Raw genomic sequence first — 23468 nt, forward strand, 5'->3', positions numbered from 1 at the left:
TGCAAAACTATATGGAGCTGTAAATACGAACTATTCACTCAGTCTCCGGCGGGGATCCCTCGCTATCCATGTTCAAACAGCGATTCCCCCCTATCGTGTGACCTATCATGGTGTGACAAATCCCATGCATCGCTCTGCTGGCAATTTCCATAGATTAACAATGACGGGACAGTCGCTAAGCTTGCAGTCGCCGATCCCGGCACGCACGGCTACGCGTCATCTCAATAATATTGCCGAGACAGGTATCTTAACCAGCACGCTACATCTGATGGCGCGTACCTCTACCATGTACCCTAATCTCATACATGGCCAACCGACGACCGGCGCCAACGCTCGCGAGCTGATATCCAGCCCTATTATATGATCTGCACGAGATTTACGTCGTACACCTCCCTCGCAGGCACGTCAACCAGGGATTTGAACTTTATCAATCAGCAGAAACCAAAGACGTTTATTTGCAGCCAACCATGCCGCGTCGGTCACACCCAACCTCAGAGCGATACATACACAACAACCAGAAGAAATTTCCAAAAAAAAAAAAACCAAACATATTCCTCCATTTCCACCATCTCCTCAAGCTAGATCCAGACATCTAAATTTGCATGCGCGAAATTGGAGAACTGACATGAAAATCCAAAAACAAAAGGCCACATGATTGATGGTTATCTGTGCCTAAACCGTGTTTGCCGTAAGGTTGCTCTTAGTCTCACACAAGCTCGATGTAATTTGCCGGAAACTAAACCGTTTTGTTAGCAAATGCTTCAATCACGCAAATCAACTCGACCTTACGATTCCCTCACGACCGTCTTTCCGACCTGTCCACCAGTCGTCCTTTGAATCACTCTTCTTGACAATCGTAATTATGTCACCCTTGCGGAATCCCAAATCACCTTCCTGCTCGCCTTCAAACGTGTACAATGCAACACCCTGTGTACCACGCGGGCGTCTTGGTGGAGGCTCGTCATAATCTTCTCGTCGACCACCACCTCCTCGATTGTTGGTCCCACCAAAGTCCGGCTTGGGCGCCGTCGGACGCGATGGTTTGTCGCTATACGTCGACTCAAACTGGTTGCGAATCGAACCACCGCGTCGGCGCCCCGACGACTCACGGTCATACACATCGTCCTCCCATGTCGTCCTCCCGCCCGACCGTCGCGAGGCTTGCCGTCCGTCGTCATTATACGCATCCTCCTCATCATAATTTCGACTTCGTCCACCACCGCCACCGCCGCCGCCGGCGTAGCTACCGCTACGCGACCTCGAGGACGAGGACGACCCGTAATATCGTCGGTCCCGACTATCAGCCGAATCCGTGTCATCGTCGTCGTCGCCAAACGTTGGGATATCGTTGTATATTTCCTGATCATACACCGACGACAAATTGCCCCTAAACACTCGAGAATCGAGCACTCTCAACAGCGGATCAGCACCAGGAGGCGGGTCAATCGTGCCCGATAACAACTGCTTCGCAGTTACATTGCCTCCGTAAAACTTCTTATTTGCATCCCGACGCTCTATCAAAGCTGATCCCTCGAGCGAGACACCAGCAAACAAACCTCGCGTCTTCGAATACGAGAAAATCGCCGCGACAGACTTAAGCGACGCACTGCCGCCGGCTTCAGCATTTCGACCGATCGGACCTGCCGCAATTGAGATGTTGCCTCCAAGCGTGATGCTGCCCAACTGCGAAAAACTCTCGACTGCCGAGCGTGTGTTCAGGATCATGACGAAGTCGGTCAGCTCGGCGCCGATTTGGCCTCCGACACCGGCGCCGGCCGTGACGATTGCTGAGGGCGCAGACCAGGCTGCGCACGAAGGCGTTAGCTCAGTCACAGCCACGAAACGGTTGAAATTTTTAGACTTACTTCCATCAGGCAATCTGGCAATGACGACGCCGGATCCTGCACGACCAGAAAACAAGAAGCCGGCCTTCAAAACCGTTATAATAGCGAGACCTTTGGCATTGGCTAGCACAGACGGAGGAATGACCTGACCACATCGTTACTCTCCAATTCAATCTCTCCACTACCGACATCTACTCCATATAATATAATCAAGTCGGAACCAAACAACCAGATAAATACAAATCAGAAAGGCAGACCTACAGTGTCCATCCCCAACACCTGATTAGGCTTAATGAACGACGACAAGATTCGCGCCGCTTTCCTAAAGCAAAGACAAACTCCAAGTTAGATCACATGCATCATTCATTGCCCATAAATATGCTAAATGCAACTACGCTCGTAAAAAGAGCTAAGACGGGAATCAGGTGCTTGATGATGACGTACTTGCACTCGCTCTTCAGACTGCTCGGAATCGGACTGTTGATTCCAACCATCTTTACCGCTCAGTAATAATATAATCACAATAAATACAAGCCTATATGCGCTGTTTAGAGACAACCGAAACCAAATCAATGTGATGTCGCTTGTCCGTGACGTTTGCTATCGGGGCAGCATAAAATGTGGAGTTCTCCGGAGACAACCTGGGTAGCGACGGAAGATGGTGCGCGTACTTGGCCAGCGACGACGTCTCTACCCTCTGCTGACCCAAGCCATCAGCGTCTGCGCCTCACCGCGGCAGCTCGCAACGCAAGTCTACCCTATCCCGGATGCACCTCCGCTGTTCGCGCCTCGAGGAGAGACTGGACTTTATCGCACCGCGTTTTATCCTAGTTCATCTTGAGTTTGAATGTCGACGACGTTGAGAAATGAGATCGGAGGACGGCTCCCATCAACTGCTCGTCCGCGAGATTAAATGCTGGATTCGCGCTAGGGTTAAACAGCGCCATTCGCTTTGTGCTGAGACCACTATGGCCCTGTGGGCAATTGTTTCTGAGCAGTCCACTATCGGCCCTAGGCTTCGCGCGGAGCCAGAAACGGTCTTGGTGTTGCCGTAGGGCTCTAGTATGGAATTTCACTGTCGTCTGCAACCACACCAAACGTCTTAAATGCATCTAATGTACAGACACTAATATCCAAGTCATTTACTCTTGCGTCACAAAACTGACAGACGTCCATCTGCTATCTTCGTTGTCATCGGCGACAAAACCTCCCCCAGCATCTTCAATTGTAAAGCCACCGCCCTCTTCTCCATCAACCACAAACCCACCTGCGTCGGCGGGATCGCCATCTGGAACAAACCCAGCTTCTTCATCTCTGCCATCCGGTAAAAAATCTCCCTTATCTTCAACTATATTCTCGGACAGAAACCCCCCATCTTGATTTTCATCCAAAAATCCACCTCCTTCTTGAGGCTCGGTGTCGTTCTCCGCTGCAGCTAGTCTGTCTCCAGCATCGGCATCATAATCGTCCATTTGTCTAAAGGCCGGATTCTGCGCAACACGCTCTCGAACGCGAAGAGCAATCAAGTACTTTCTCCACCTCTTCAACGCTTCGTCCTGTCTTCTCGCGTCCTTCTCGAATTGTAATTGCTCCTGTTGAGCGCTGTAAACAGCCATCACAGCTTCCACATACTCCTCCGCGACAACAATGCCGTCCAATCGCGGCGTGGCTTTTCTATGCTGAAAATCAAATCCACCGACCGCATCTGCGTAATCGATGCCACATAACTTCGCCGCATTAGCGATCCCTCGGAACTGTAGATGCACCCCACCTTTGGGCACCATGCTCGGGACGAAAACGTCCAGGTTCCCGTAATCATTCTTTGGGATCTTGCCATTAATCACAGGCGGCGGGATGTACAACTCGGTTTGGAAGTCAGCGTATAAGGCAACCTCGTCACCTTCCTCTTCAGCATCATCATCGTCACTCAGCATACTCGACCTTGACTTTGGAAGTGACCGTTTCTTGATATGCTTCAGCGGCTGTTCACCGACCTTGACTTGTCTGCCAATTTTATACCATTGGGTCGCTGATCGCAGTGCTTTTACGTCGCGACGACGGTAGATGGGCTCAGTCTCATTTGATTTGGAACGACCAGTTGAAATTGTACCGCACGGGACTTTAGGATATATAATTTCGCTCTGACGCAGATGTCGTTCAAGTACAAATATCGGATGACCTTTGAAATCTTGAATGTTGTTGGGCAGCTCCTCGGCCGCCTCCTTCCTCAAAAGCGCGGCATCTTCCAATTGGTCAAGATCCGTCAGATATTCTGGCTGGAACATGCGCATCACCCTGTCGAACCATATCTGCCATATTGGCTCATTCGTGAGCCTCAACTTCCGAGTCTTTGCGTTGTAAAACTGCGCATATCGGCGCGTAACATCTTTTGCATGTCCCGCACGGTCAAACGCGATAACGTAAGAAAGCACATTCGCAGTCTCTGATGCTGGTGGTTCAAACTTGCTCTTGGATTTAGGGATTTCGACAAGTTTTAGTACCATGGGATCCACAGAGATCCATTGCATTCCTGCTTCATCCCACGCTTCGACCCACATCACGGGATACGGCGCCTCCTCGATCTTGGCTGTTTCGTAATCAGTCATCGTATACGACATTTTTGACAAACTGAACCTCGGTTTCCGGAGTCGCACTGGAGGACGCTCTCGTGGCGACGACGACGTCTGTTGATCGACGCTTTCGTTGTTGTCTTCGCCTACTACAACGGCATTTGATGATCGAGATGGCTTGGATATCCCTTTTGACGAAAATGAGTATGGTAATGGTTGCATGGAGAATACTAGTCGAGCTCGGACTTGAAAAGCTCGCAGTAGAACGCAGAATCCTTGAGCTCCTAAATCGCGAGAACCTTCCAACTGTCCCAATGCCCGACGAAAGCCGGGAAGATCCATCGGCGGCTCGAGATTGTTTTCCTACAGTAGTTAGAAATCTATCTAAGTCAAGTTCAAATAACAACAGAATTTACTACTTTAGCCATATTGCCAATCTCATCCCATTGCCGTCGACACATACCGCGGTAAATGACTCGATATCGCTTATTCCAGAAATCCATCAGATGGCGCAAACCGTCAAGGAATTTTCTTGTTCTCTGAGGAATTGGTAGCGAAGGATCTGGGTGAAGTTCGTCCTCAATCGCATGTGGGACGTACTTGGCAAGAGTTGACTAACAATACATTAGCATTTCACCGACCGAGAGATTATGTTGCATCCCGTACCTTGACAGATCCATCGTTACACCACCGACTTCGAATTGACCCATGGCATAGTAGACTGAGCAGATGCAACGTATGAACAGTAATTCGGAGCTCTTTATCTTCTCGTGTAATAGTTGATTTCTTTCTAGCTAGCTTCGCAGGCTTCGCTTCACCCAATGTAAACTCAATCGACTTAGGCTCGTTGGTATAGTCCTTGACTTCCGAACTGATATCAGGCCCCGACACGATACCGGCGCCCATGTCCACCTCTTCCCACTCACTCTCCTCACTAGTCTCATCCTCTGATTGTCCACCTTCATCCTCGTCAGCTGGTTTCCCAGAGTCTGCCTTTCTATCACGATCATCGGCTTCTGATTTGTCGAAATCAGAAACAAAATTCGTTATAAACGAACTGTCTGCTGCAGGTGTTGGTGACCTGGTCTTCAATTCCTGTATTGAGCTATCCGAATCCAGATCAATGACCTTTGCCTTTCCTTTGCCCTTTCCATTCCATTGAACATCAGGCTTACGTCGGTTTGATGACGGCCCTTCAGTTTCCGAAGAATGGATATCATTGCCCGATTGCTGCCGCATTGTCCGTCGCTTTAGTTTCGGCGAGGCGAATGTGATTTCGTCGTCGTCATCTTCCACAGGTGGCATTGATTGAGTCGCGACAACTTCATTGACCATTTCAAGATATTCTAATGGCACCTTTTCCTTGGCCCTAGCTTTGTGACTGCCCGTATTCCGGAAGCCATCTCGATTACTCGTTGTGGAAGCTTTCCTTTTCGAACCCATTGCGCGCTTGTCAGACGTAACCACAACCTCAGAACTCTCAGCCGAAGATATTGATATCGCCGATGGGGTATCACTTGCGACTGAAAGTACGTCATAGACCTCTTCAGTCTCAGGTTCCTGTCGCGAATTCTCGCCCGTCTGAACCAATATTCGTTTAAATATCGCGGATGACGTCGAAGACGATGACCTGCCTGCAGGTCCAGCTGCCAAGGACGACGATGCTGTCTGTAGTTGAGTAATTCCGGTTTCGGTTCGACGGTTCTTGCGAGGTGCAGAGGACGTTGAGTCCCTTTTGACCATTTTACACGGGCATGCCCTTGTGATGACGTAGGGATCGAATACTTCTGTGGAGAAATATTCACGATTCGATATCGTCGATGGCCGGTGGCTTAGTGCGCGTCTCGTCCGGATCGGGAGAAGAGATAGATGTGTAATTCATTATTCGCGCTCAGCACGCGTAGTCTCGTGCTTAGATTTCCGCAGCTGTCACGTTCTACAATACCCTTATAAGGCGCTAAACTTTCCTGCATCCTGGAGATACAGTGTCCAATGGGAACCACATGAAAAATTGGATTACTTCTAATTAATTATTTTCATGTCAACGATATTTACAATCCTAATCGACCAAACTCAGTCACACGTCAGTGGCGACATGCATCCGAATATCCCATAGATAATATACCCAGAAAATATAAAGAAAATTAAACCATCGTTGGCCAACATAGATTAAACCCATAAACAGTCTTATGCCATCCTTGCTCCAGTTACAGCCCACCATATGATTCCCATCAACCCACCAATGAAAATAGAAACAGGAGCCGGGAATCCCCATCCACGACCCGACACAAATGCCGTCGAAGCGACAACAATCCACCATGGATCCTGGCCCAGACTAATGCCATCTGCCCATTTATCTGACAGATAGCCGGATTCCCAGATACGGTAAATAGCCGTCCACACGAGACCGATTGCCGCGGAGTTAATACCGCGAAGGATACTAGTAACGATTGCGTATCGACGAAGCTTGTTCCAGAAGGTGAACATGCCGCCTGCAACAAGCATTCCTGGAGTATAAATCGCGATGAAGGAGACGATGGCCCCTAGAATCGAAGGTGCGCCGTAATTGTGATATGTCAATGCTCCGAGATAGATTGCGAAATTGAAGTTAGGACCAGGAAACGCTTGAATGATGGCAAGACCGATCGTGAAATCTCGAGCGCTAACCCATCCTTCTGATACAATGTACTCGCGCAGCAGAGGAATGACGACTGGACCACCACCAAATATGATAGTACCTGCGAAGATGAGTTAGATATATAGATCCAATACGACTCCCAGATCGTACCTGCAAGGTATAAATTACTGAAAAGCAGAAATGTAACAGGCAATCCTTTGACAACTGCGCGGATTACGATAACGATAACGAAACTGATCAAAAATCCAACGACAAGACCGATACCAAGCCAAACAGGATAGTCCTGCTTTGGATTATCCTCAACCGCTGGACCGACAGGAGCTGCGCGAATATTACTGGCATCGACACCACCGTCGTCATTACTTTGAGCCTCTGTGATAGGCAACGACTCAGCATCGGACGCATCCAGAATAGGTCGAGTGCTGATTGACGTCCGGACAGGTCGTCTAGCGGCAGGTACACCAGATTTTGGAGGCGCAAGCGCACCACTGACATCGGCCGCACTATCTTCGCGATATACTTCTGGCAGCCAAATACTGTCGTCTTCAATATCGTCCATTGGTATCGACTGCGGTTCGCTTTCTGGTACTCTTCTGTTTCTGAGTGGGAATCTAAAATTCTGCTTTCCACGAGCCCACCACCGCTGAATGAATCGAAGGTCATAAATAACTGCTGTGACACCACCTAGGACCATGAGAACCGGGAAATACCACAGCGCAGTATACACTACACCGGCCGCGCCACCAAGGAAAATAAGTGCTAAACTGAGCTTATCTGTAATCGCCTTGTTTGACAATTGTATAGCGGCAATGAAAATGACACCGACAGTTGCTGCATTGAGACCGCTCAGAAGAGCGTAGACTGGCACTGGCAATGTGGTTCCTATTTGACCTACGCCCAGCGCGAGAGCGAACATGCCAATTGCTCCAGGCAATGCCCAGTACAGGAATGATAGGAACGCTGGCAACACTGACGTGTGAAGAAGTGTGATAATAAATAATAACTTTGTCGAAGCGGAACCTGGGAGAGCCTGAGCAACCGCAAAGAGCTCCTGGTACGTGGAGTCGCTGAGCCACTGATAATTCTCCACAAATAGTTTATTAAACTAGATGCATCTCGATCAGCATTCCGGAAATAGCCTACTCTGGAATAGACGTACATTTTGAAATCTGTATAAAATGTTAGCTAGTGGTCAAAGAACTTCGTAAAATAATAATACACACTGGACGACCGGGCCCCCAAATGAAGTAATACCCATGTGCCATTGATACTTAGTGACCTCGATAAATTGCTTCCGCAAGCCCCGTTGGAAGAGCAGGAATACGCTGGATAGCATGTTTGCCGCTTAAGTGTGCGACTCGAGTCAACAACGGCAACAATGCATTAAACAGAAAAGTAAGAGATAAGCACAGAAGGAGCTGACGTACTATCACTTCTGTGGGGTCTCGACATAGCTTCGACGGCGATGCAGAGCAAATCTTGGTTTAGTGGCGTATGGCTTATAGTTAGACAATTTTATCTACAGTACTGTATGCTGTCCAAGCTGCGGAGTTTGCACTCGATTGGCCAGTTCAGGATAACTGTTAGTCACGCTAACTTTAGTTGTTCTAGCGCGTACTGTAGTTAAACTGAATCTTAGCTGGCCGTCTACCTCACTTTGGAAACATCATATCAACCTGACCTTCAAAGATCAGGGTGCAGTCGCGATTGTTACATCCTCTAGGACTAGCTTGTCTCCGCAACACCTTCTTAGTTTAATTCTCAAACCAGGGAGCAACTTGCAGTAGATAAGAGCGACTTGTGTTGTGGCGCATGGATTGTGTCGACCGGGCTCCGACAAATTCGACTTTGCGCATGTTGGCGTTGCCGACGATACGAAGATCGCCGGTTGTAACCCCTGAGCTGCTTAACGAACAGGATTGGCTGGCAGCGTACGCTTGCGTATTGAGTATTGTCCACGACAACGGCGTCTTACAGCTTCCGCAAACTGTGTCATCCATGGAATGTCGGAACAATTTGGGCTCACCTTTCATATTGGGAATGTTATAATGTTGCCAACATTGTCTCTGAGATTTCAGGAATTAACTTCCGCGATTGAACCCATGTTAATGAATCGTAGTACAAACCCAGACACGATGTCGCACGATCGACGCTAGTTTCCTAATGGGAGAAATATATTTAAATCGAATTGAAGTTCCGCAGACCTACGACTAAAAGTCGATCCAATTGTGCAAGATGATTTGTTTTCGAGGTGTGCTTATATACGGTCTACCATTCTCTGCTGCATTTCGTGTATTCGGATCGACAAAACCCGACGACACGCAACATGGCGCTGAAGTCAGGCTCTCACATGGCGAAACTTATAGTCTTGAAGACTCCGTGGTCTCCATGCTTGATTCATTCTCGCCATGTATCTTGGGCCAAGGCGGGGATGGGTCCGACGACGGTGAGGGGCTGCAGGGTATATTCAGCAAACTGTGTGAGCTTGCCCCACCTCCGTCTTGCTTCAGAAATATGCTTGCAGCAATATTACCGTCTTGCGAGATCTTGACTACCGATGAGAGAGTGGCATTCTCGATTCGGCTAACTTTGTGTGAACTCTCGGCAGCCCATATCAAGCCGCCAAGATCTTGCTCCTTTGAATTTGACGACCATCTTAATCGACAATCGTGTCTGAAATCTTTGGAAGCCTCTCCTCAGTTTTGGACCTCATTTAGCGGAAACTTCAGATCTATTGCGACGATCTGTCTTGCCGAGCGCAAGAATCACGAGAAAGGTAACATAGACGTCACGACTCAAGAATATAACTAACAAATAATCTTAGAGGAAGTCATTCGTCTACATCAGAACATCACTGCTATTCAAGCGCATGCGTTGCATGTGCTACGCGATCAGCTCGCCGAAATTGATTTAGAGGGACGGACACTCAATGAGATTGCCATGTCATGGACTCGGGTACTATCTGACCTTGAGTCTAACATCTTGGCCCTGGGAAAGAATCTTGAGAGATTATCCGCCAAGTCAACAGAGCAGCTGGAGAACCAGAATAAGGCTATAATGACAGTCTTGGAATCTAGTATTGCGAGAGCCATGGCGCTCGACGACATATCAGGCTCGATGATTGAGCGTCTGAAGAGGGTATGAACGATACATCCGTGGATGTAACGTCACTGAATGAATATCTAGGATTCAAATGGCTTGTTCGAATTATCAGCGTCATTGAAAGACTCTATGGAAACGTCTTATGGAGCAGCCGAGGCTTATACTTTGGCTATGAAAGCGCATATGGCATCTTTCGTTGAGAGCACGCTTGCGAATTATACAATGATAAGTAGCCGTATACTAGATTTTAGCATATGACACCGCTAAACTTCTCTTTTACATCAAGGACGTTTTAGCTGACGTTTCGCTGAGTTTGAGTAATGCATCGAAGGACTCTTCTCTCATTGCCGATCAACAAGTATGTCAAAAGAAGATGGGCCCAATTGCCTCCTAACGCCTTCTAGCAATATGTGGAGCAATTCATACTTGACGGACGGATGCAGCTGGATCATATGTTGCAAGGTCAAGGTCTAATGCTCGATCGCCTGCATGAGAGCAATCGAGCTGCATCAGAAATGGCCGATCTTGTGCTCAACCTCAAAATCTCAGCAGTGCAAGGCATCGCCAGTGTCACTACACAATCTGAAGCCTCCACTCAGCGCATGAGGGACACTTTTGGAGACGTGGAGTCAACGTTGCAGAGATTCATGTCGAGTGTCGAGGCAGCCGAGAGTTCCTTCTTGCGTTTCCGAACAAGCATTGGAACGAGATTATTTCTATCTTTAATTTGCGTTTTGATATTTTTCTCTAACAATATTTTCGTCAAATATGGTACTACATCTGTTATAATACTAGTACTACTAAGCTCTTGGTGCTAATTTGGCAATTAGGCATAGTGTTTTTAGTCTTCGTATACGGGGTTCGTCCCACCCAACTGGATCTGGTTAATTTTCAGAATCTGATGCTGCTTCCTCGCCACCTAATTCGGACCCTACCGCATGTATTCATTCCGGGGGTTGCCATAGCGATAGGCATATTTGTACTGTTCAGTTACGTCTGCTGGTGGTTGTACTCCCGATCGCAGGGGACTTCTCCCAAAATAGGAAGGTAAATGGAAACTTGCGATAATGTTAGTATGCGTACCGACTAACAATCCGACGAACAGAGGACGATATTCACGGAATTCCCACAGTGAAATTCGACGAAATTCACCAGAAGAAGTGCTCTACTATTAGTCCATCAACTTGTTTGTGCGACGACGGTTTGGTGCAGTGTCAATAAATTTTGCTATGCTTTGCTGCAATTGCATTCTAGTATGGGATAAATGAACCTAGTGCAGTTGCATTCTACTATGGGATAGATGCACCTAGGTTCATTTATTGATGAACCAATCGGAAGTTACGCATGGGAAAGGTACCATCGCAAGCTACAACTGAGCTTCGTATAACACCTGTATCCACTCACGTAGACACGGCGGCTGCAACAATGTCTCAGATTATTATATACTTCTATCATTCTACTGCCAATCTAAGACATATAACCATATCGAATGCATGCTCATAACACTCATCACACAGCTGTCATTATCCACATCACGACGAAATCGTTCCATGCATTCTATAATTGAGAAAAATAGAATTGGAACAAAATATGCTAAAAAATTTAATACACCTATCAAATTTAGTTAGACCAATCCTTTCGCAAAAAAAAAAAATAAAAAAATAAAAAAAATAAAAAAAACTGGAAGCATACCTCCAAAATATACCGGTTCTTCTCTTTAAGATCTTCTATTTCCTTCGCGGCATCGATCTTCGTACCCCTATATTCGGCATCCTTGGTGATAACGTCCTCCAGAACAGCCGTAACATCAGGAACAGGCCACGTAGGACTATCGCTTGTCAGCATTCCTATCAAAAGTTCGGCAAAGTAAGGTACTCACCCGCAAAGATAGAAGACACCATCCTGCTGTACGTACGCGGGAACCAACTTGTCAATAGACTCACGCATCCGATCTTGGATGTAAATCTTCTGGGGCTGGTCACGACTGAACGCTGCACCAATGTGGGTGATGATGCCCGCCGCCATGTGAGCTTCCCAGAACTCACCATACCTATAGTTATCGTTAGATGATTCTCAAAGCAAAATGATTTTCGGTGCTACGAATGCGTACAAGTACTCTTCCTTCTGGTGACGAGAACCAAGGTACAAGAAAATGTCTCCGACATCCTGGCCCTGGGACTTCTGGTGCGCTTTCTCCTCAACAAACGCTTTGAATGGAGCGAGACCAGTACCGAGACCACTCATGATAATCGGTTGATTGGGTGAAGGTGGAAGCTTCATGACGGAAGGCTTGACTGAGACGACAACCTCGGAGCCAATCTTGAGCTGCGAGATGTATCGCGAGCACTGGCCGTAACGTTTGCGGCCCTTACTGTCAACCCAATCAACGACTACAATGAGCAAATGAACCGCGTTCGGATGCACCTTCTGCGATGAAGCAATGGAATATTCGCGACGCTTGAGAGGATTGACAATCTTGATGAGGTCCTCGAACGAGGGACGAGCAGATTCAAATTCCCCTAGGACATCGGCATAGGTTAGAGTATCCTCCTCTGCCCTTTTCTTAAACTCTTCGACCCCATCAGCGCTAGAAAGCCTGAGAAGATTCGCTTTCTGCTTCTCATCTTTGGCATACTCAGCAAGAGACTCGTAGAACTTCTTCGGCGTCTTGCCGAAAATATCGAGATCCTCAAGAAGAACCTGGAACACAGTTCTGTATTCGAATCGCTCAGGATCATCTCTCGTGGGCATCAACACAAGCGCCTCGGCATCAAGACCATAGGAATCGATAAACGTCTCGACAAGTTCTTTATCATTCTGGCCGTGAATACCGAGAGCCTCACCGATTTCATACTTCAAGCCAGTACCAGTAATGTCAAACTCGATATGGAAGATATTACGGTCGTACGACAAAGGAGTAAGCCGCTTGAGCTCCTGAACTTTTGCGACGAAGTTCTTGACAGGAAGGTCAGGACGCAACTCGGACTTGTAGTCAAATGCCTCCTTGAACGCAAGGTGTTTAGCAGCGGTCTGCCAGGACTCGAGCTCAGGCGATGGCTCTTCGGTGAACTTCTCCTCGTTCGGTGCAAAGCTGTCAGAGACAGGGAAAGCCGGTAGAGATAGCGGCTCCTCGTCAAGCTTGAGGTCCCAAGTCGTGGGAACTTCAACCTTCGTAAGCAAGCGTTGGATCTTCTCAGATATCTCCGAAATCATTGCGACAGGCTTTTCTTCTCCAGGGAAATTAAGAGACGCAAGTTTTCCCAGGTAGGTCTCAACCAACTCTGTCGGTTCAGAGACAGCAAGGAACGCGAGCTGCGCAGCCACGCTAGCAAGAGTCTTGTCCTCGGCATCCGCGGCCTCGGTAAGGTTAATAGTGTAGACCACGATAGCTTTGTCAAGAAACAATTTCTTTATCTCAACCGGAAGCTTCTGAGCGATGTCTTCAAACTTAGAAGCAGTGTTGATCAAGAGAGCGCCGCCATATCCAAGAGAATCGACAACGTTATAGCTTGAGAAGATCTTGTCGTCATTGACGACAACAACCTTCGAATTCGTAACCGGAAAACTAGTGTCGATGGCGCGTTTAGATGAACGAAGCTCCGACTGCACAATCCCGGCGAGAGACTGGTTATCAAACGTGGAGATAAATCCAGTGTTTCGGTTCGAGTCAAGTGAGAAGAGCTGGGCGAGCTTAGCGGGAGCATATGCCAACGCACTGTCATCCGGAGACCAGAAGATGAACTGGGTCACATCCTGGCCATACAGCAAGTCGAAGGATGTAACAGTCGAGAAGTTGTTAGCAAGCACAACGTCGGGAATGGTGGCCACAGGAGGAACACCTCTCAGAAGCTGCTCATAAATCCAGACAAAGCTATTCGGAGTGAACGCCTGCTCACGAGTGTACTTGAAGTCAACGAGCTTGGGACGAGCACCGATGGGAAACACGGCGGACATGATAACAGCGGCAAATATATCACTGTAGAGAGTCGACTGAACAGCTGGATCATCAACATCCTGCTGGCTGTAGACCTGGCCGAAGACAAGAACTTGCTTGGTCGAGCGCGGGAGGGCATTTAGAAAATGAGAGTCGGCGAAAGGAGCGGCCACACGAACGGTCAAGACACCAACCCGTTCACCAGCGTCCGAAAGTTTCAAAGCCACGTCGGTAGCAATAGCAGCATCAGAAGAACCAAGAATGACCAAGACAACATCAGGCTGATCATGACCCTCATACTCGAAGAGTCGGTACGAGGTTCCAAGCTCGGCGTTCAAAGATGTGAGAAGTCTAGAGGCACGGGAAATAGAGTCGGTACGATGGAACGTGCTGTCTTGAGAGCTTAAGACTCTCTCAAAGAAGTCCTGCGTCCTCTTGACGCCCAATACGTCAACAATTCTCTGGCTTTCACGGGAGAGGCGAAGACCATCGTACAAGTGGAGGGACGGCAAAACGGTGGCTAGCAACGAAGCGTACAATGACATGTGCTGAAGTTCGCTGACTCTGGACGACGTAATCAAAGCGAGACCTGACTCACGAGCTGTAGTAAATGCTGTGATGTAGTCCGGGACATAGGCACCTGAAACAGGCGAGTAGTCGACTGCGGCGACAGTGAACGTAATTGGCGCAGGGAGCGATGGCAAGTACGACAGCTCATTTAGGATAGGAGCCAACGCTGGAAGAGATCCGGAGGACATAAGAATAGCTCTAGGGGCCTGATCACACTTTCGCGGGAGATTGGACGAGAGGATATAACCCAACGGCAGAGAACCGGCCCCGGCGCGGGTTTCAAGACGGCTTAACAGAGGAACGACTCCAAAAGCATTGGCTTGTTCGGCAGCATTCCAGAGAGCGAGTCCACTGTCGAGGTCGAATGTCTCTGGTGAGTAAGAGAAAATGGCATCCGCCAGAGCGTAATTGCTTAATTCCACCAAAGTCTGCGGAGCGACATATGTAGGTCCATTGAGAACAGATATATCTTCTGGCACCGGAAACGGAAACACAATTGAAGTCGAGTTGACGTAGGAGTCCGGTACTGATATGGACTTCGTAGGCAATGCAGCAACCATTGTGAATTGGCCTTGTAGGACAAACTGGTGTGGCTGTGAATGATTAGAGAGAAGGCTGATGGGCGGGTGGAGAGTGAAGGTCGTCAGGGCGAAATTTTTGGCGACGCCCCTGGTAATGAACGTAAGAAACCTTAATATTGCGAGACCAGTCCATCTAACAATAGTCACGTGACCAATGTTCGGTCGGCGCGTTGGAGAACAATTATCATCGAACCCATATATATGCATGACCAGTTGCTATTTATCATATATATCCACAAATAATTAATAACAAAGTTATGTCTGTAAGGGATATAGAATCATTTCCAATTCAAAAACATTCATATTGCAAAGTGCCTTTCAATAACGCGCCGACATCGAGCTCCATTTCTTGGACACATTCGCCGTATCGTGACTCGCTGGTCATCGCCTTCGACCCAACTATCAGCGAGATAGTACGGATTAAAGTCATGTGGAGAAGTGAAATTCTAGTCAGTTCTTGAATTATTGAGCTATTGTGAGCAAATCTAATATGCCGGCTTAGGAAGACGTGGACGTTGCGGCCATTAAAAAGCTGAATATATCTCAGTCCCCTCTCACTGTAATAGTACGGTCACCATGCATCGGAATTAAGTACGCATACAGAGATCTATACGGGCATATTATGGTATAGGGTATAATAGCATGCTATTGTCTAACATTTACTCACGGCCCGTTCTTAGGTTCGCCGCTTCCAGATGAGATTTGCTAACGACGAACTGTTTGTGGCATGTCTTCGCCAATTTGAAAAATACGGTTGCCTGATTAAAGGTGCTTCTGGTATCACGTCTATGTCAGGCACTCAAAGTAAGATAAGCAGCACGCAACAATCTGCAGCAAGTGTGACCGAAGGAGGCTCGCAATCAACCTCCAGTCGAAGCTATTTGCCGAGCTCATTGAGCTCAATCTCTTCTTACAGCTCTCAACATGTGAAGCAATATGAAGGAAATATTGGAATAGGCGTCAATTTTAGTGATGTCAAGATGCTGTCGCAGTCAGCCCTCGATGCGCAGTTGCCGCAGTCATCTGGGCCTGGTACCCTCGCGGCAATGCATACAACTAGCCGAAACTGTGTCCCTTCAAACATGTCAGAAAATATTACGCAACTTGAACGGAAAATGGGAATCAGTGGGAGTCTTAACGATATCCGAGTCCTATCTCAGCCCGATTATGACACTCAATCGGTACAGGCACCTGGTGCTGGCGCGATGTCATCTTTCCGCTCCACTACCCCTACGGCATATCTGCCGACTGCTAGAGAATATGACGCCAGTCGATTGCTGAATACTGGCTCTGTGTATAGACCAGCGACTGACAAGACGTCATTTTCACCGACACCTCCGAATATCTGGCCATCATTAGCTTATTCTCCATCGAAGTCTGTGGATTCATCGTACGTATCCGCCTCTAATACATCTATCACAACAAACACTCTAGACAGCCCTGTATCACGAACCGAGAACGTAGTCCGAGATGACTACCAGCAGATATCAAAGATGCAACCGTGTATGGAACAGCCTATACTTTCTTCTGCTGATGCTGCCAGTTGCACTCGGACCTTTGAGCGGAAGAGAAATCTCGAAGACATCCGCGTCTCAGGGCTTGATGATAATGAAATAGGGAAAATGATTGCCGACTGTTTGAAGGATCCAACATTCACGAATTTGGTTTGTATTTTGAGATGTCCATGAGTATTCTTTTCTGCTTGTATACTGACTAGTTCATGTATAGCTGGACCAAGTCAACCGAGTTTTGATGGCCTCAAATCAGTCGTAGCGAATCGATAAATTTTCGCTACTTTGCTTTCATTCAGTGTATAATAGAACTGTACATTTATTTGTCACTCTGTTGCTACTCTTGATCCTGCGTGTTTGCTATTTTGGATTCTCGCGTATATGTTTTAATCATTACGGCATTGTACTGTGTAAATATTCATTAATTAGTGTATTGATTGAGCCCAGATTCCATTCTTGTAAAGATACGAGCTGAGGCCGGTGCAAGCTCGCTAAGCGTCGGGACCGCCGGAGTTAAACTCCTTGTATACAAAACCCCGAGTGTTATGTTCGATTAGGCTGAGAATCGTCTCTTGTAATGTAGAGCCTATCATATCGAGTTTAAGTAGAATCCTGGTAGAAAGGTACTTTCACTTTTTATATAAATGTATGCAAGAAAACTGCGGCATGAAGAGTAGTAGAGGGAGAAGTGACGAGTTGGCGTCTTGCTTTGTTTGTCTTGCTCAAAAGTCCTCTAATCCGTTTCAATTGTCTTCAGATCAGGAGTTCGCGGGGTAATGTCCAAACATTACAATGGTAACTCTAGAAGAAGCTGTTTTTTTTTTAAATAGTCTTGCTCCAGCAGAGCAATACAGCAGAGCAGCGGTTCTTAAACAGCAACCAGTGTTCGATGGATCTATGGCACGCATATCTGCCATAGTGAAAGACACTGACTCGAGGTACGCGGCAGAAGTAATAGTAGATCCTCTGTGTATAGTTTGGATTTTTTGAGCTAATTGACAGATAGAGTTACTTTTGGACAATCAGAGGACATATGGAGATCAATATCATCGGTTTTGACCGGACTACGCGCGGTGAAACTTTCCGCCGATGAAGAGTCGGGTAGGCGATATAGCCTGATACGAGCGATCCTTACCTTGTCGATGAACTTACTGGCGGCTGGACCGTTAGCTCAAGAGCCTGCGTACGTGTGAATGCAACAGCATGGCCGCGAGATGGGATATTTATAACTAGGTCTAGATCACGCTATCTGAAAGATGAACTCTTTTGCGTCTTGGCTGATGATGAGTGTATAAAACGTATATAATGAGACAATGTGTGATGTCGTATGTATGGCTAAGTTACTATAGAGTCTCTGAGTGCGCCGTGTTTAAAAACTTTGGTCAACTTGTGTGCATCGAATGATAATCTATTGGACGATGTGTGGGCCGTGTTCGTAAACCAATACGACGAACCAACACTCATCAGAATTCTACGTGGTCTTGACGACGATTCGTACGGCCCACTTCTCATATTCATCGCCGGATCAATAAGGTCGTCGGTCGATCGAAGGTATATTATTGGTGCTAATGTAAATTATCGCAATCTGTGCTTACGAGCTTGTCCAGTGTCAGGCTACTGAATTCGACGGGCGGCCCCATCCTCCTAAACAGTATTCTAGACAAGGTCGACACCTGGATGAAGAATGAGGGATTGAGTAATTTCGAACTCGCATATTCAGTTTTCGAGGGCCTGATACGGTACAGCTATTTCCCACTCATTTACGAAACTGCGTCAGATTCGGTTGACATTCCATCCGAACGCCAAGTTAAGCTCATGAGGCTTCTAGACGCATATCTGACAGCTAAGAATACGGACTGCAATCAGCTTGACCTCACGGAATTTCTCTACTGTGGCGTGTTTTGCGAATGCAAACCTCTGGTAGTACAAGTTATGACGAAGAAAATAGGCAACGTAGCAACGGAACGGCTAGCATTATTCATCCTCGATTTGTTGGAATGCATTACGAGCCTGATATCACTTTCAGCAGACGCGAAGTCTTTCATGATTAATATTAATTCTGTGCCGGAGTTTCTGGATTTGCTCGTTCGATCGGCCGATTTGGTTCCACGACGGACACTAAAATCTGGAAATCCTGATAGCCAGATACCGTCCTATGAGTTTCCGTCACTGAAGCAAAAACTGGTTGGAATATTGGGCATTATAGTGCAAGATAATAAAATCGTACAGGACCAGATCCGGGAATGTGGCGGTTTGCCCGTGATTCTTTCACAATGCAACATTGATGACTGTAACCCATGTAAGTGTCGTGATCTATTTATATATCGGCGTGAGAAGCTTCTGACGGCGTGTCCAGTTATTCGAGAGTATGCAGTGCTATGCATCAAGGGTCTCTTAGACAACAACGAAGAAAATCAGGCATTTGTCGCGAGTCTCGAAGCCAGAGAAGCAGTCACTACCGATGCGTTGGAGGAAGCTGGCTACGAAACCCAGATTATCGATGGTAAGGTCGCGTTGAAGCGCAAAGACAGGACATAGAAACCGCACAATTATGTACATAGACAATTCATGCATATTTACATCCAAAACATCCATAATGCAAATATTCCATCACTTTATAATCGATCAACGGGACAAGCAAATAATTTACACGTATATACATTCGGATTTGCTAAGTATTCATGTCACTCCAGGACACTTCGCAAGCCTGCTCGACGTCTCTTATCTCCTTTGCGGCCTCGCCACTCGTTACGATCGGCGAATCGTCATGGATAAACACATTATCCTCAATGCGGATACCTATACCACGGAAAGGTTTCGGGAACTTAGGGTTATCTACTGGGACGTAGATACCAGGTTCTATAGTTATGACGTTGCCATTCTGCAAGCTCTGTCGTCGTGATTGATCAGGACAGTCATGTACGTCTAAGCCAAGATGATGTCCAACATAGTGTGGATACAGAATTGCGTTGATGTCCTAAACATCCGTTACATTTAGCCCATCTAGAAGCCTAATTGCATGAGACATACACTGTGGCTGACATTGAATCCGACGTTGCGCAGTTCAAAAGCGAATAATTCAACAGACGAACGGTGGATACTTTCTAATGAATTTGACGTGGTGGCTAGCTTAATGCATTCCTTCTGGACGTTCAACACACACTGATACAGGTCTTTCTGTGGCTCAGTGAATTTGCCGTTCACTGGCCACGCGCGTGAGATATCCGCACAATAGCCAGCGTATTGCTAAAATAAACTTAGAATCGCCAGAAGTCGTGACGCTGTGATTATAGATTGGAACTTACTCCACCGGCATCAATCAGAACCATATCGCCGTCGCTATAGTCAACAGGTGAGCCAGTTTAAACCCAAGCACCACAACGGACTGACTTACTTCAGGACATCGTCATTTCTCGTGTAATGGATTCCGAGTGCATTCTGGGACGCGTCAGTACGTCGGCTTTTCGTCACAGTAGCGCTAGTTATACCTTCCCGCCAGCCACCACAGGCACATAAGCCGACTTTTCGCATCCACCAATTCGAAACGCATAGTCCAAATACGCGTTCAAATCAGCCTCCTTCGTAAATCGTCGTCCAAATGCTCTCGTAATTGCTTGCCCGGAAATTTTTCCCGCTTTCTGCATGACTTGTAACTCCGCCTCCGACTTGATAGCTCTGAGACTCTGCACGATGCGGGTCAGTGGTCGCAGGATCGCGTCTTTCTTGTGATGTTTGATGAGTTCAAGGATACTGACTTCCATTGTCGCGCGTCGTACGTGTGGGTGGAAGAAACTCGCGATTTCGCTGTTGGCGGCAGGTATGTCCATGTATAATGACGTCGCACGAGCAATAACGTCATCCAGGTATTTTCTAATAAACTTGATATCACCAGCCTTTGTCCGGAGGTTTTAGCAACAACACAAATTCTGAGGGGAATTTGCAAACTGACCTCATCGGCGTTGAATACTTCGAGAGCGCCGTCGACGCCCGTGCGAGGGCCCTCCCATAACTCCTTCCGCTCGTCCTTGGGCTGCACATAGAGATGGAAGATGTAATCATTCTCAACTGGCTTTTCTTATTCCCGATCACATTAGACCCAATATATTGACTGCAGCAATCCTCGACTTACCGACTACCATGACCGCCCTAGGCTCATTAAACCCTGGCCCAGTCTTCAGCGAACAAGCATTTTTATGGTCATTCAATTCACATACCAGACAGGTAGAAGAAATCGGGATTCTGATGGAATTCGTAAAATACCGCGCCAGATCTATATTTGACTTCATTCCCAACCAGAATCGCGGCCGCGCCAACGGGTAGTTGCTCGATGAGCTTCTGTCTTCGCAAGTGGTATTCTAGTGCCGAAATTCCCGGCGTCACTAAATTCCCACAAAGAAAGCCTCGTCAGTATTCCACTTCCTCGTATGAAAATCTAGAGATGGTCAACAAAACAAGGTTTCCACTCACGTTCGCCTTCTTTTAGCATGTGCGGTCGGGTTTCGAAAGTAGGCTGCCCGAATCCGGTCTGTAACGCAAACCCTCGTCGGCCACGGATTTTAGGATTGCTTTGTTGTATGTATTTCGGCATTATGCCGGTCGTACTTATACTCCGGATCCCAGTGCATTCTTTGGTAGGTGTTAAGTTTGTCGACAGATGGTGTGTCCAGATGCGGCCAGTTGGTGGTGTCCGACTAAGCCTAATATACTGTCGCATCATCTTGCGTCCGAGTTTCTCCGATCGTTCGACGTATCAAAAAAAGTTATATCTAGCACGATCAGTTTTGCATAGTACGTTGCGAGGCAGTGGGAATTTACAGCTCGACGCGCGGTGGGTTGTTTAGTTTGCTCAAAGTCCCGCGACAGGCCTCGGGAATCATTGAGTTGGAGACATGCGGCTCGAGACTCGGAGTTTGTGAGAACAGGGTCGCGCGGCAACACGACAACCAATTATTTCGGTAGGTAGTTTAAATTTCTTTTCAATTGCACTATTAACTGTTGCCATAAATAGGTCCCTCAATTCGGTCTGAAATGACACCATGCGACGCAGAGACAATAGTTGAGAAAATCCTTGTGGCTCAAGGTATGGAGAATGCATCTGACCATCTGATACGCAAGACACTGATGCTGAGAGACTGGCGACTATCCCGGCAAAGTACAGTATCTAGATATGCCACGGGCTTGCTAGTTGTGTCTGGATGAACATTGCATTCGCGGTGGGAAAATATTGAGTCAGTAGTAGGGCAGGATATGGGCACTTGAGCTTGCTAGCGACACATTTCATGTGGATCGAAACACATTGACATAAGCTATTATTTAACAGGGAACGAGTCGAACGAGGAGAGATCAGGAATCCAGGGCTCATTTACTGGAGAAAAGTTACGCCTATATTAGAGTATCCCTACCACTCTAATTTCCTTAACACCTTTTTCAGTCCAACGTCTTTGTTCATGATCGGATTTAGTGAACGCAGGCGGGACTGTCTGTGCTAGTGTCGGCAGATTTTGAGGAGGGTGTGTTGCGATTTATGACCAGGTTGCCTGGACTTCAGAGTGGCTGGAGTACGTCTGGCGGCACGCGACGGATGACCAGAGTGGACGGGATCAACAAGCATATTGAACAACATCCAGACGAAAGGACAATGCCGCCCGGATCCCAACAAGAGGGCGGCTGGTTCCCGACTTCGGAGTCAAAGTTCAGGAGTTCCTCGTCCGAAGGGATGTGTGTCAGTCAACTTGTAAAGTACCTAGAGAATAATATAAACTGTTTGAGATTCTCTTTCTATATACCAGGGAAACCTTGATCACCTTAAAAAGCGTCAACGAGGTCGTTACAGCACCCTTGAATGCAGGAACTCTTCCCTCATTCTGGGGCTTATCTTTGAGGTATTTCCGTACAAAAGCGACGCTTTGTCGGGACTATGACGGGTATCTAAAACGGCCAGAGCCCATTTTAACGCTTCGGCAACACAGAGGTAAGCGGGAAAAGAGATCCAATCGGTCGAAGTGGGCTTTCTGTGCGGCGGACGATTCCACACTAAGGAATACCTATCGCAAGTTGTTAGGCAGAAGTGGGAATGAGCAGAATGGACATCGTAAGTCCAACATCCAATAAACATGGTCGGGCTTAACATGGGGATGGATACTAGAGTCCACGAAACTAAGGTCGTCAATAAACTACATGTCATAGGTCTATATAATGTAATGCACATTCCAAGTTCTGTCTGATTTATTTAGGGCTGTGTCGAATGCGGATATTCGTCATCCGCCATCCGCCATCTTGTCGAATAAATCCGCCCTGTATCCGCCTTGATCGAATAAATCCACTAATTATCGCGCTAGCCTTTAGGTTAGACTATTTCCTTTCATAGTTTAGTATCAAATTCCTGGGTTAGGGGCAGATTTAGTTGGGGCCAACAGGTAGAGATGGGTAACTTTAAGTTGAAGTCAACTTAAGTCGACTTATCTTGAACTAAACTTCACTTCTCCTTGGGTTCGGCTTCCAAACTTAACTCGTTTTCCCATGGTCTCGACTTAAACTTAACTGAACTTAGCACTTTAAGTTGACTTTAGTTTACCCATCTCTACCAACAGGACCCGACCATAAATAAATACTCCACGCTCAATACCATCTCGATCTTTCCTCATTAGGAAATTATCCCATTATCCGCCTTATCCGCCAATTTGGGACCTGACGGATATTTATTCGATATCCGCATCCG

At 47.2% G+C, this 23468-nt stretch overlaps 8 protein-coding genes across 8 annotated transcripts; 3 read left to right on the forward strand and 5 right to left on the reverse strand.

The window, feature by feature from the left end:
* Positions 1 to 431: 431 nt before the first annotated feature.
* On the reverse strand, positions 432 to 2492 carry POJ06DRAFT_243536 (uncharacterized protein). Its single transcript, XM_056186375.1, has 5 exons — positions 2289 to 2492; positions 2106 to 2166; positions 1866 to 1989; positions 790 to 1805; positions 432 to 736 (listed from the first exon to the last, which is right to left on the reverse strand). Exons 1-5 carry the CDS (start codon positions 2336 to 2338, stop codon positions 707 to 709), a joined length of 1281 nt encoding a protein of 426 aa, XP_056047545.1. The 5' UTR covers positions 2339 to 2492; the 3' UTR covers positions 432 to 706.
* A 428-nt stretch (positions 2493 to 2920) lies between these two features.
* POJ06DRAFT_243543 (uncharacterized protein) lies at positions 2921 to 6274 on the reverse strand. Its single transcript, XM_056186376.1, has 3 exons — positions 5081 to 6274; positions 4834 to 5028; positions 2921 to 4777 (listed from the first exon to the last, which is right to left on the reverse strand). The coding sequence occupies exons 1-3, from the start codon at positions 6155 to 6157 to the stop codon at positions 2987 to 2989; spliced, it is 3063 nt and encodes a 1020-aa protein (XP_056047546.1). The 5' UTR covers positions 6158 to 6274; the 3' UTR covers positions 2921 to 2986.
* A 153-nt stretch (positions 6275 to 6427) lies between these two features.
* On the reverse strand, positions 6428 to 8563 carry POJ06DRAFT_243546 (chromate transporter-domain-containing protein). The gene is made up of 4 exons (XM_056186377.1): positions 8276 to 8563; positions 8212 to 8221; positions 7203 to 8157; positions 6428 to 7152 (listed from the first exon to the last, which is right to left on the reverse strand). The coding sequence occupies exons 1-4, from the start codon at positions 8386 to 8388 to the stop codon at positions 6602 to 6604; spliced, it is 1629 nt and encodes a 542-aa protein (XP_056047547.1). The 5' UTR covers positions 8389 to 8563; the 3' UTR covers positions 6428 to 6601.
* Positions 8564 to 9186: 623 nt separating this feature from the next.
* On the forward strand, positions 9187 to 11414 carry POJ06DRAFT_12696 (Tht1-like nuclear fusion protein-domain-containing protein). Its single transcript, XM_056184319.1, has 7 exons — positions 9187 to 9828; positions 9877 to 10190; positions 10239 to 10379; positions 10435 to 10512; positions 10559 to 10925; positions 10985 to 11201; positions 11260 to 11414. The coding sequence occupies exons 1-7, from the start codon at positions 9288 to 9290 to the stop codon at positions 11327 to 11329; spliced, it is 1728 nt and encodes a 575-aa protein (XP_056047548.1). The 5' UTR covers positions 9187 to 9287; the 3' UTR covers positions 11330 to 11414.
* A 292-nt stretch (positions 11415 to 11706) lies between these two features.
* POJ06DRAFT_12681 (uncharacterized protein) lies at positions 11707 to 15284 on the reverse strand. The gene is made up of 4 exons (XM_056184317.1): positions 12265 to 15284; positions 12034 to 12204; positions 11847 to 11982; positions 11707 to 11765 (listed from the first exon to the last, which is right to left on the reverse strand). Exons 1-4 carry the CDS (start codon positions 15216 to 15218, stop codon positions 11757 to 11759), a joined length of 3270 nt encoding a protein of 1089 aa, XP_056047549.1. The 5' UTR covers positions 15219 to 15284; the 3' UTR covers positions 11707 to 11756.
* Positions 15285 to 15463: 179 nt separating this feature from the next.
* POJ06DRAFT_243558 (uncharacterized protein) lies at positions 15464 to 17150 on the forward strand. Its single transcript, XM_056186378.1, has 4 exons — positions 15464 to 15688; positions 15742 to 15864; positions 15920 to 16903; positions 16968 to 17150. The coding sequence occupies exons 1-4, from the start codon at positions 15497 to 15499 to the stop codon at positions 17010 to 17012; spliced, it is 1344 nt and encodes a 447-aa protein (XP_056047550.1). The 5' UTR covers positions 15464 to 15496; the 3' UTR covers positions 17013 to 17150.
* A 43-nt stretch (positions 17151 to 17193) lies between these two features.
* POJ06DRAFT_243563 (spinocerebellar ataxia type 10 protein domain-containing protein) lies at positions 17194 to 19336 on the forward strand. Its single transcript, XM_056186379.1, has 6 exons — positions 17194 to 17688; positions 17757 to 17933; positions 17990 to 18048; positions 18100 to 18301; positions 18358 to 19049; positions 19107 to 19336. Exons 1-6 carry the CDS (start codon positions 17543 to 17545, stop codon positions 19286 to 19288), a joined length of 1458 nt encoding a protein of 485 aa, XP_056047551.1. The 5' UTR covers positions 17194 to 17542; the 3' UTR covers positions 19289 to 19336.
* POJ06DRAFT_243573 (peptidase M24, structural domain-containing protein) lies at positions 19337 to 21602 on the reverse strand. The gene is made up of 9 exons (XM_056186380.1): positions 21218 to 21602; positions 20965 to 21129; positions 20880 to 20912; positions 20700 to 20824; positions 20239 to 20643; positions 20145 to 20188; positions 20056 to 20089; positions 19781 to 19996; positions 19337 to 19727 (listed from the first exon to the last, which is right to left on the reverse strand). Exons 1-9 carry the CDS (start codon positions 21465 to 21467, stop codon positions 19422 to 19424), a joined length of 1578 nt encoding a protein of 525 aa, XP_056047552.1. The 5' UTR covers positions 21468 to 21602; the 3' UTR covers positions 19337 to 19421.
* Between the last annotated feature and the right edge of the window lie 1866 nt (positions 21603 to 23468).

Source organism: Lipomyces tetrasporus (assembly GCF_029532465.1).
Source record: "Lipomyces tetrasporus strain NRRL Y-64009 chromosome Unknown POJ06scaffold_1, whole genome shotgun sequence".
Taxonomy (NCBI): Eukaryota; Fungi; Ascomycota; class Lipomycetes; order Lipomycetales; family Lipomycetaceae; genus Lipomyces; species Lipomyces tetrasporus.

Coding starts and splice junctions, on each gene's coding strand:
- POJ06DRAFT_12681 (XM_056184317.1), bottom strand. CDS start 15,218: ATGGTTGCTGCATTGCCTACGAAGTCCATATCAGTACCGGACTCCTAC. Junction 12,205..12,264: donor CACCAGAAGGAAGAGTACTT/GTACGCATTCGT, acceptor CGATAACTATAG/GTATGGTGAGTTCTGGGAAG. Junction 11,983..12,033: donor GGTGTCTTCTATCTTTGCGG/GTGAGTACCTTA, acceptor GACAAGCGATAG/TCCTACGTGGCCTGTTCCTG.
- POJ06DRAFT_243573 (XM_056186380.1), bottom strand. CDS start 21,467: ATGATGCGACAGTATATTAGGCTTAGTCGGACACCACCAACTGGCCGC. Junction 20,825..20,879: donor TAGGGCGGTCATGGTAGTCG/GTAAGTCGAGGA, acceptor ATCGGGAATAAG/AAAAGCCAGTTGAGAATGAT. Junction 20,090..20,144: donor AGAAATGACGATGTCCTGAA/GTAAGTCAGTCC, acceptor TGTTGACTATAG/CGACGGCGATATGGTTCTGA.
- POJ06DRAFT_243558 (XM_056186378.1), top strand. CDS start 15,497: ATGTCTGTAAGGGATATAGAATCATTTCCAATTCAAAAACATTCATAT. Junction 15,865..15,919: donor ATCTATACGGGCATATTATG/GTATAGGGTATA, acceptor GCCCGTTCTTAG/GTTCGCCGCTTCCAGATGAG. Junction 16,904..16,967: donor ATCCAACATTCACGAATTTG/GTTTGTATTTTG, acceptor GTTCATGTATAG/CTGGACCAAGTCAACCGAGT.
- POJ06DRAFT_12696 (XM_056184319.1), top strand. CDS start 9,288: ATGATTTGTTTTCGAGGTGTGCTTATATACGGTCTACCATTCTCTGCT. Junction 10,513..10,558: donor CTCTCATTGCCGATCAACAA/GTATGTCAAAAG, acceptor AACGCCTTCTAG/CAATATGTGGAGCAATTCAT. Junction 11,202..11,259: donor ACTTCTCCCAAAATAGGAAG/GTAAATGGAAAC, acceptor TCCGACGAACAG/AGGACGATATTCACGGAATT.
- POJ06DRAFT_243543 (XM_056186376.1), bottom strand. CDS start 6,157: ATGGTCAAAAGGGACTCAACGTCCTCTGCACCTCGCAAGAACCGTCGA. Junction 5,029..5,080: donor GTAACGATGGATCTGTCAAG/GTACGGGATGCA, acceptor ATGTATTGTTAG/TCAACTCTTGCCAAGTACGT. Junction 4,778..4,833: donor AGATTGGCAATATGGCTAAA/GTAGTAAATTCT, acceptor TAACTACTGTAG/GAAAACAATCTCGAGCCGCC.
- POJ06DRAFT_243536 (XM_056186375.1), bottom strand. CDS start 2,338: ATGGTTGGAATCAACAGTCCGATTCCGAGCAGTCTGAAGAGCGAGTGC. Junction 1,806..1,865: donor TGCCAGATTGCCTGATGGAA/GTAAGTCTAAAA, acceptor CTTCGTGCGCAG/CCTGGTCTGCGCCCTCAGCA. Junction 737..789: donor AAGACGGTCGTGAGGGAATC/GTAAGGTCGAGT, acceptor AAAACGGTTTAG/TTTCCGGCAAATTACATCGA.
- POJ06DRAFT_243546 (XM_056186377.1), bottom strand. CDS start 8,388: ATGCTATCCAGCGTATTCCTGCTCTTCCAACGGGGCTTGCGGAAGCAA. Junction 7,153..7,202: donor CAGTAATTTATACCTTGCAG/GTACGATCTGGG, acceptor TCATCTTCGCAG/GTACTATCATATTTGGTGGT.
- POJ06DRAFT_243563 (XM_056186379.1), top strand. CDS start 17,543: ATGGTAACTCTAGAAGAAGCTGTTTTTTTTTTAAATAGTCTTGCTCCA. Junction 17,689..17,756: donor GTGAAAGACACTGACTCGAG/GTACGCGGCAGA, acceptor ATTGACAGATAG/AGTTACTTTTGGACAATCAG. Junction 17,934..17,989: donor CCGTTAGCTCAAGAGCCTGC/GTACGTGTGAAT, acceptor AACTAGGTCTAG/ATCACGCTATCTGAAAGATG.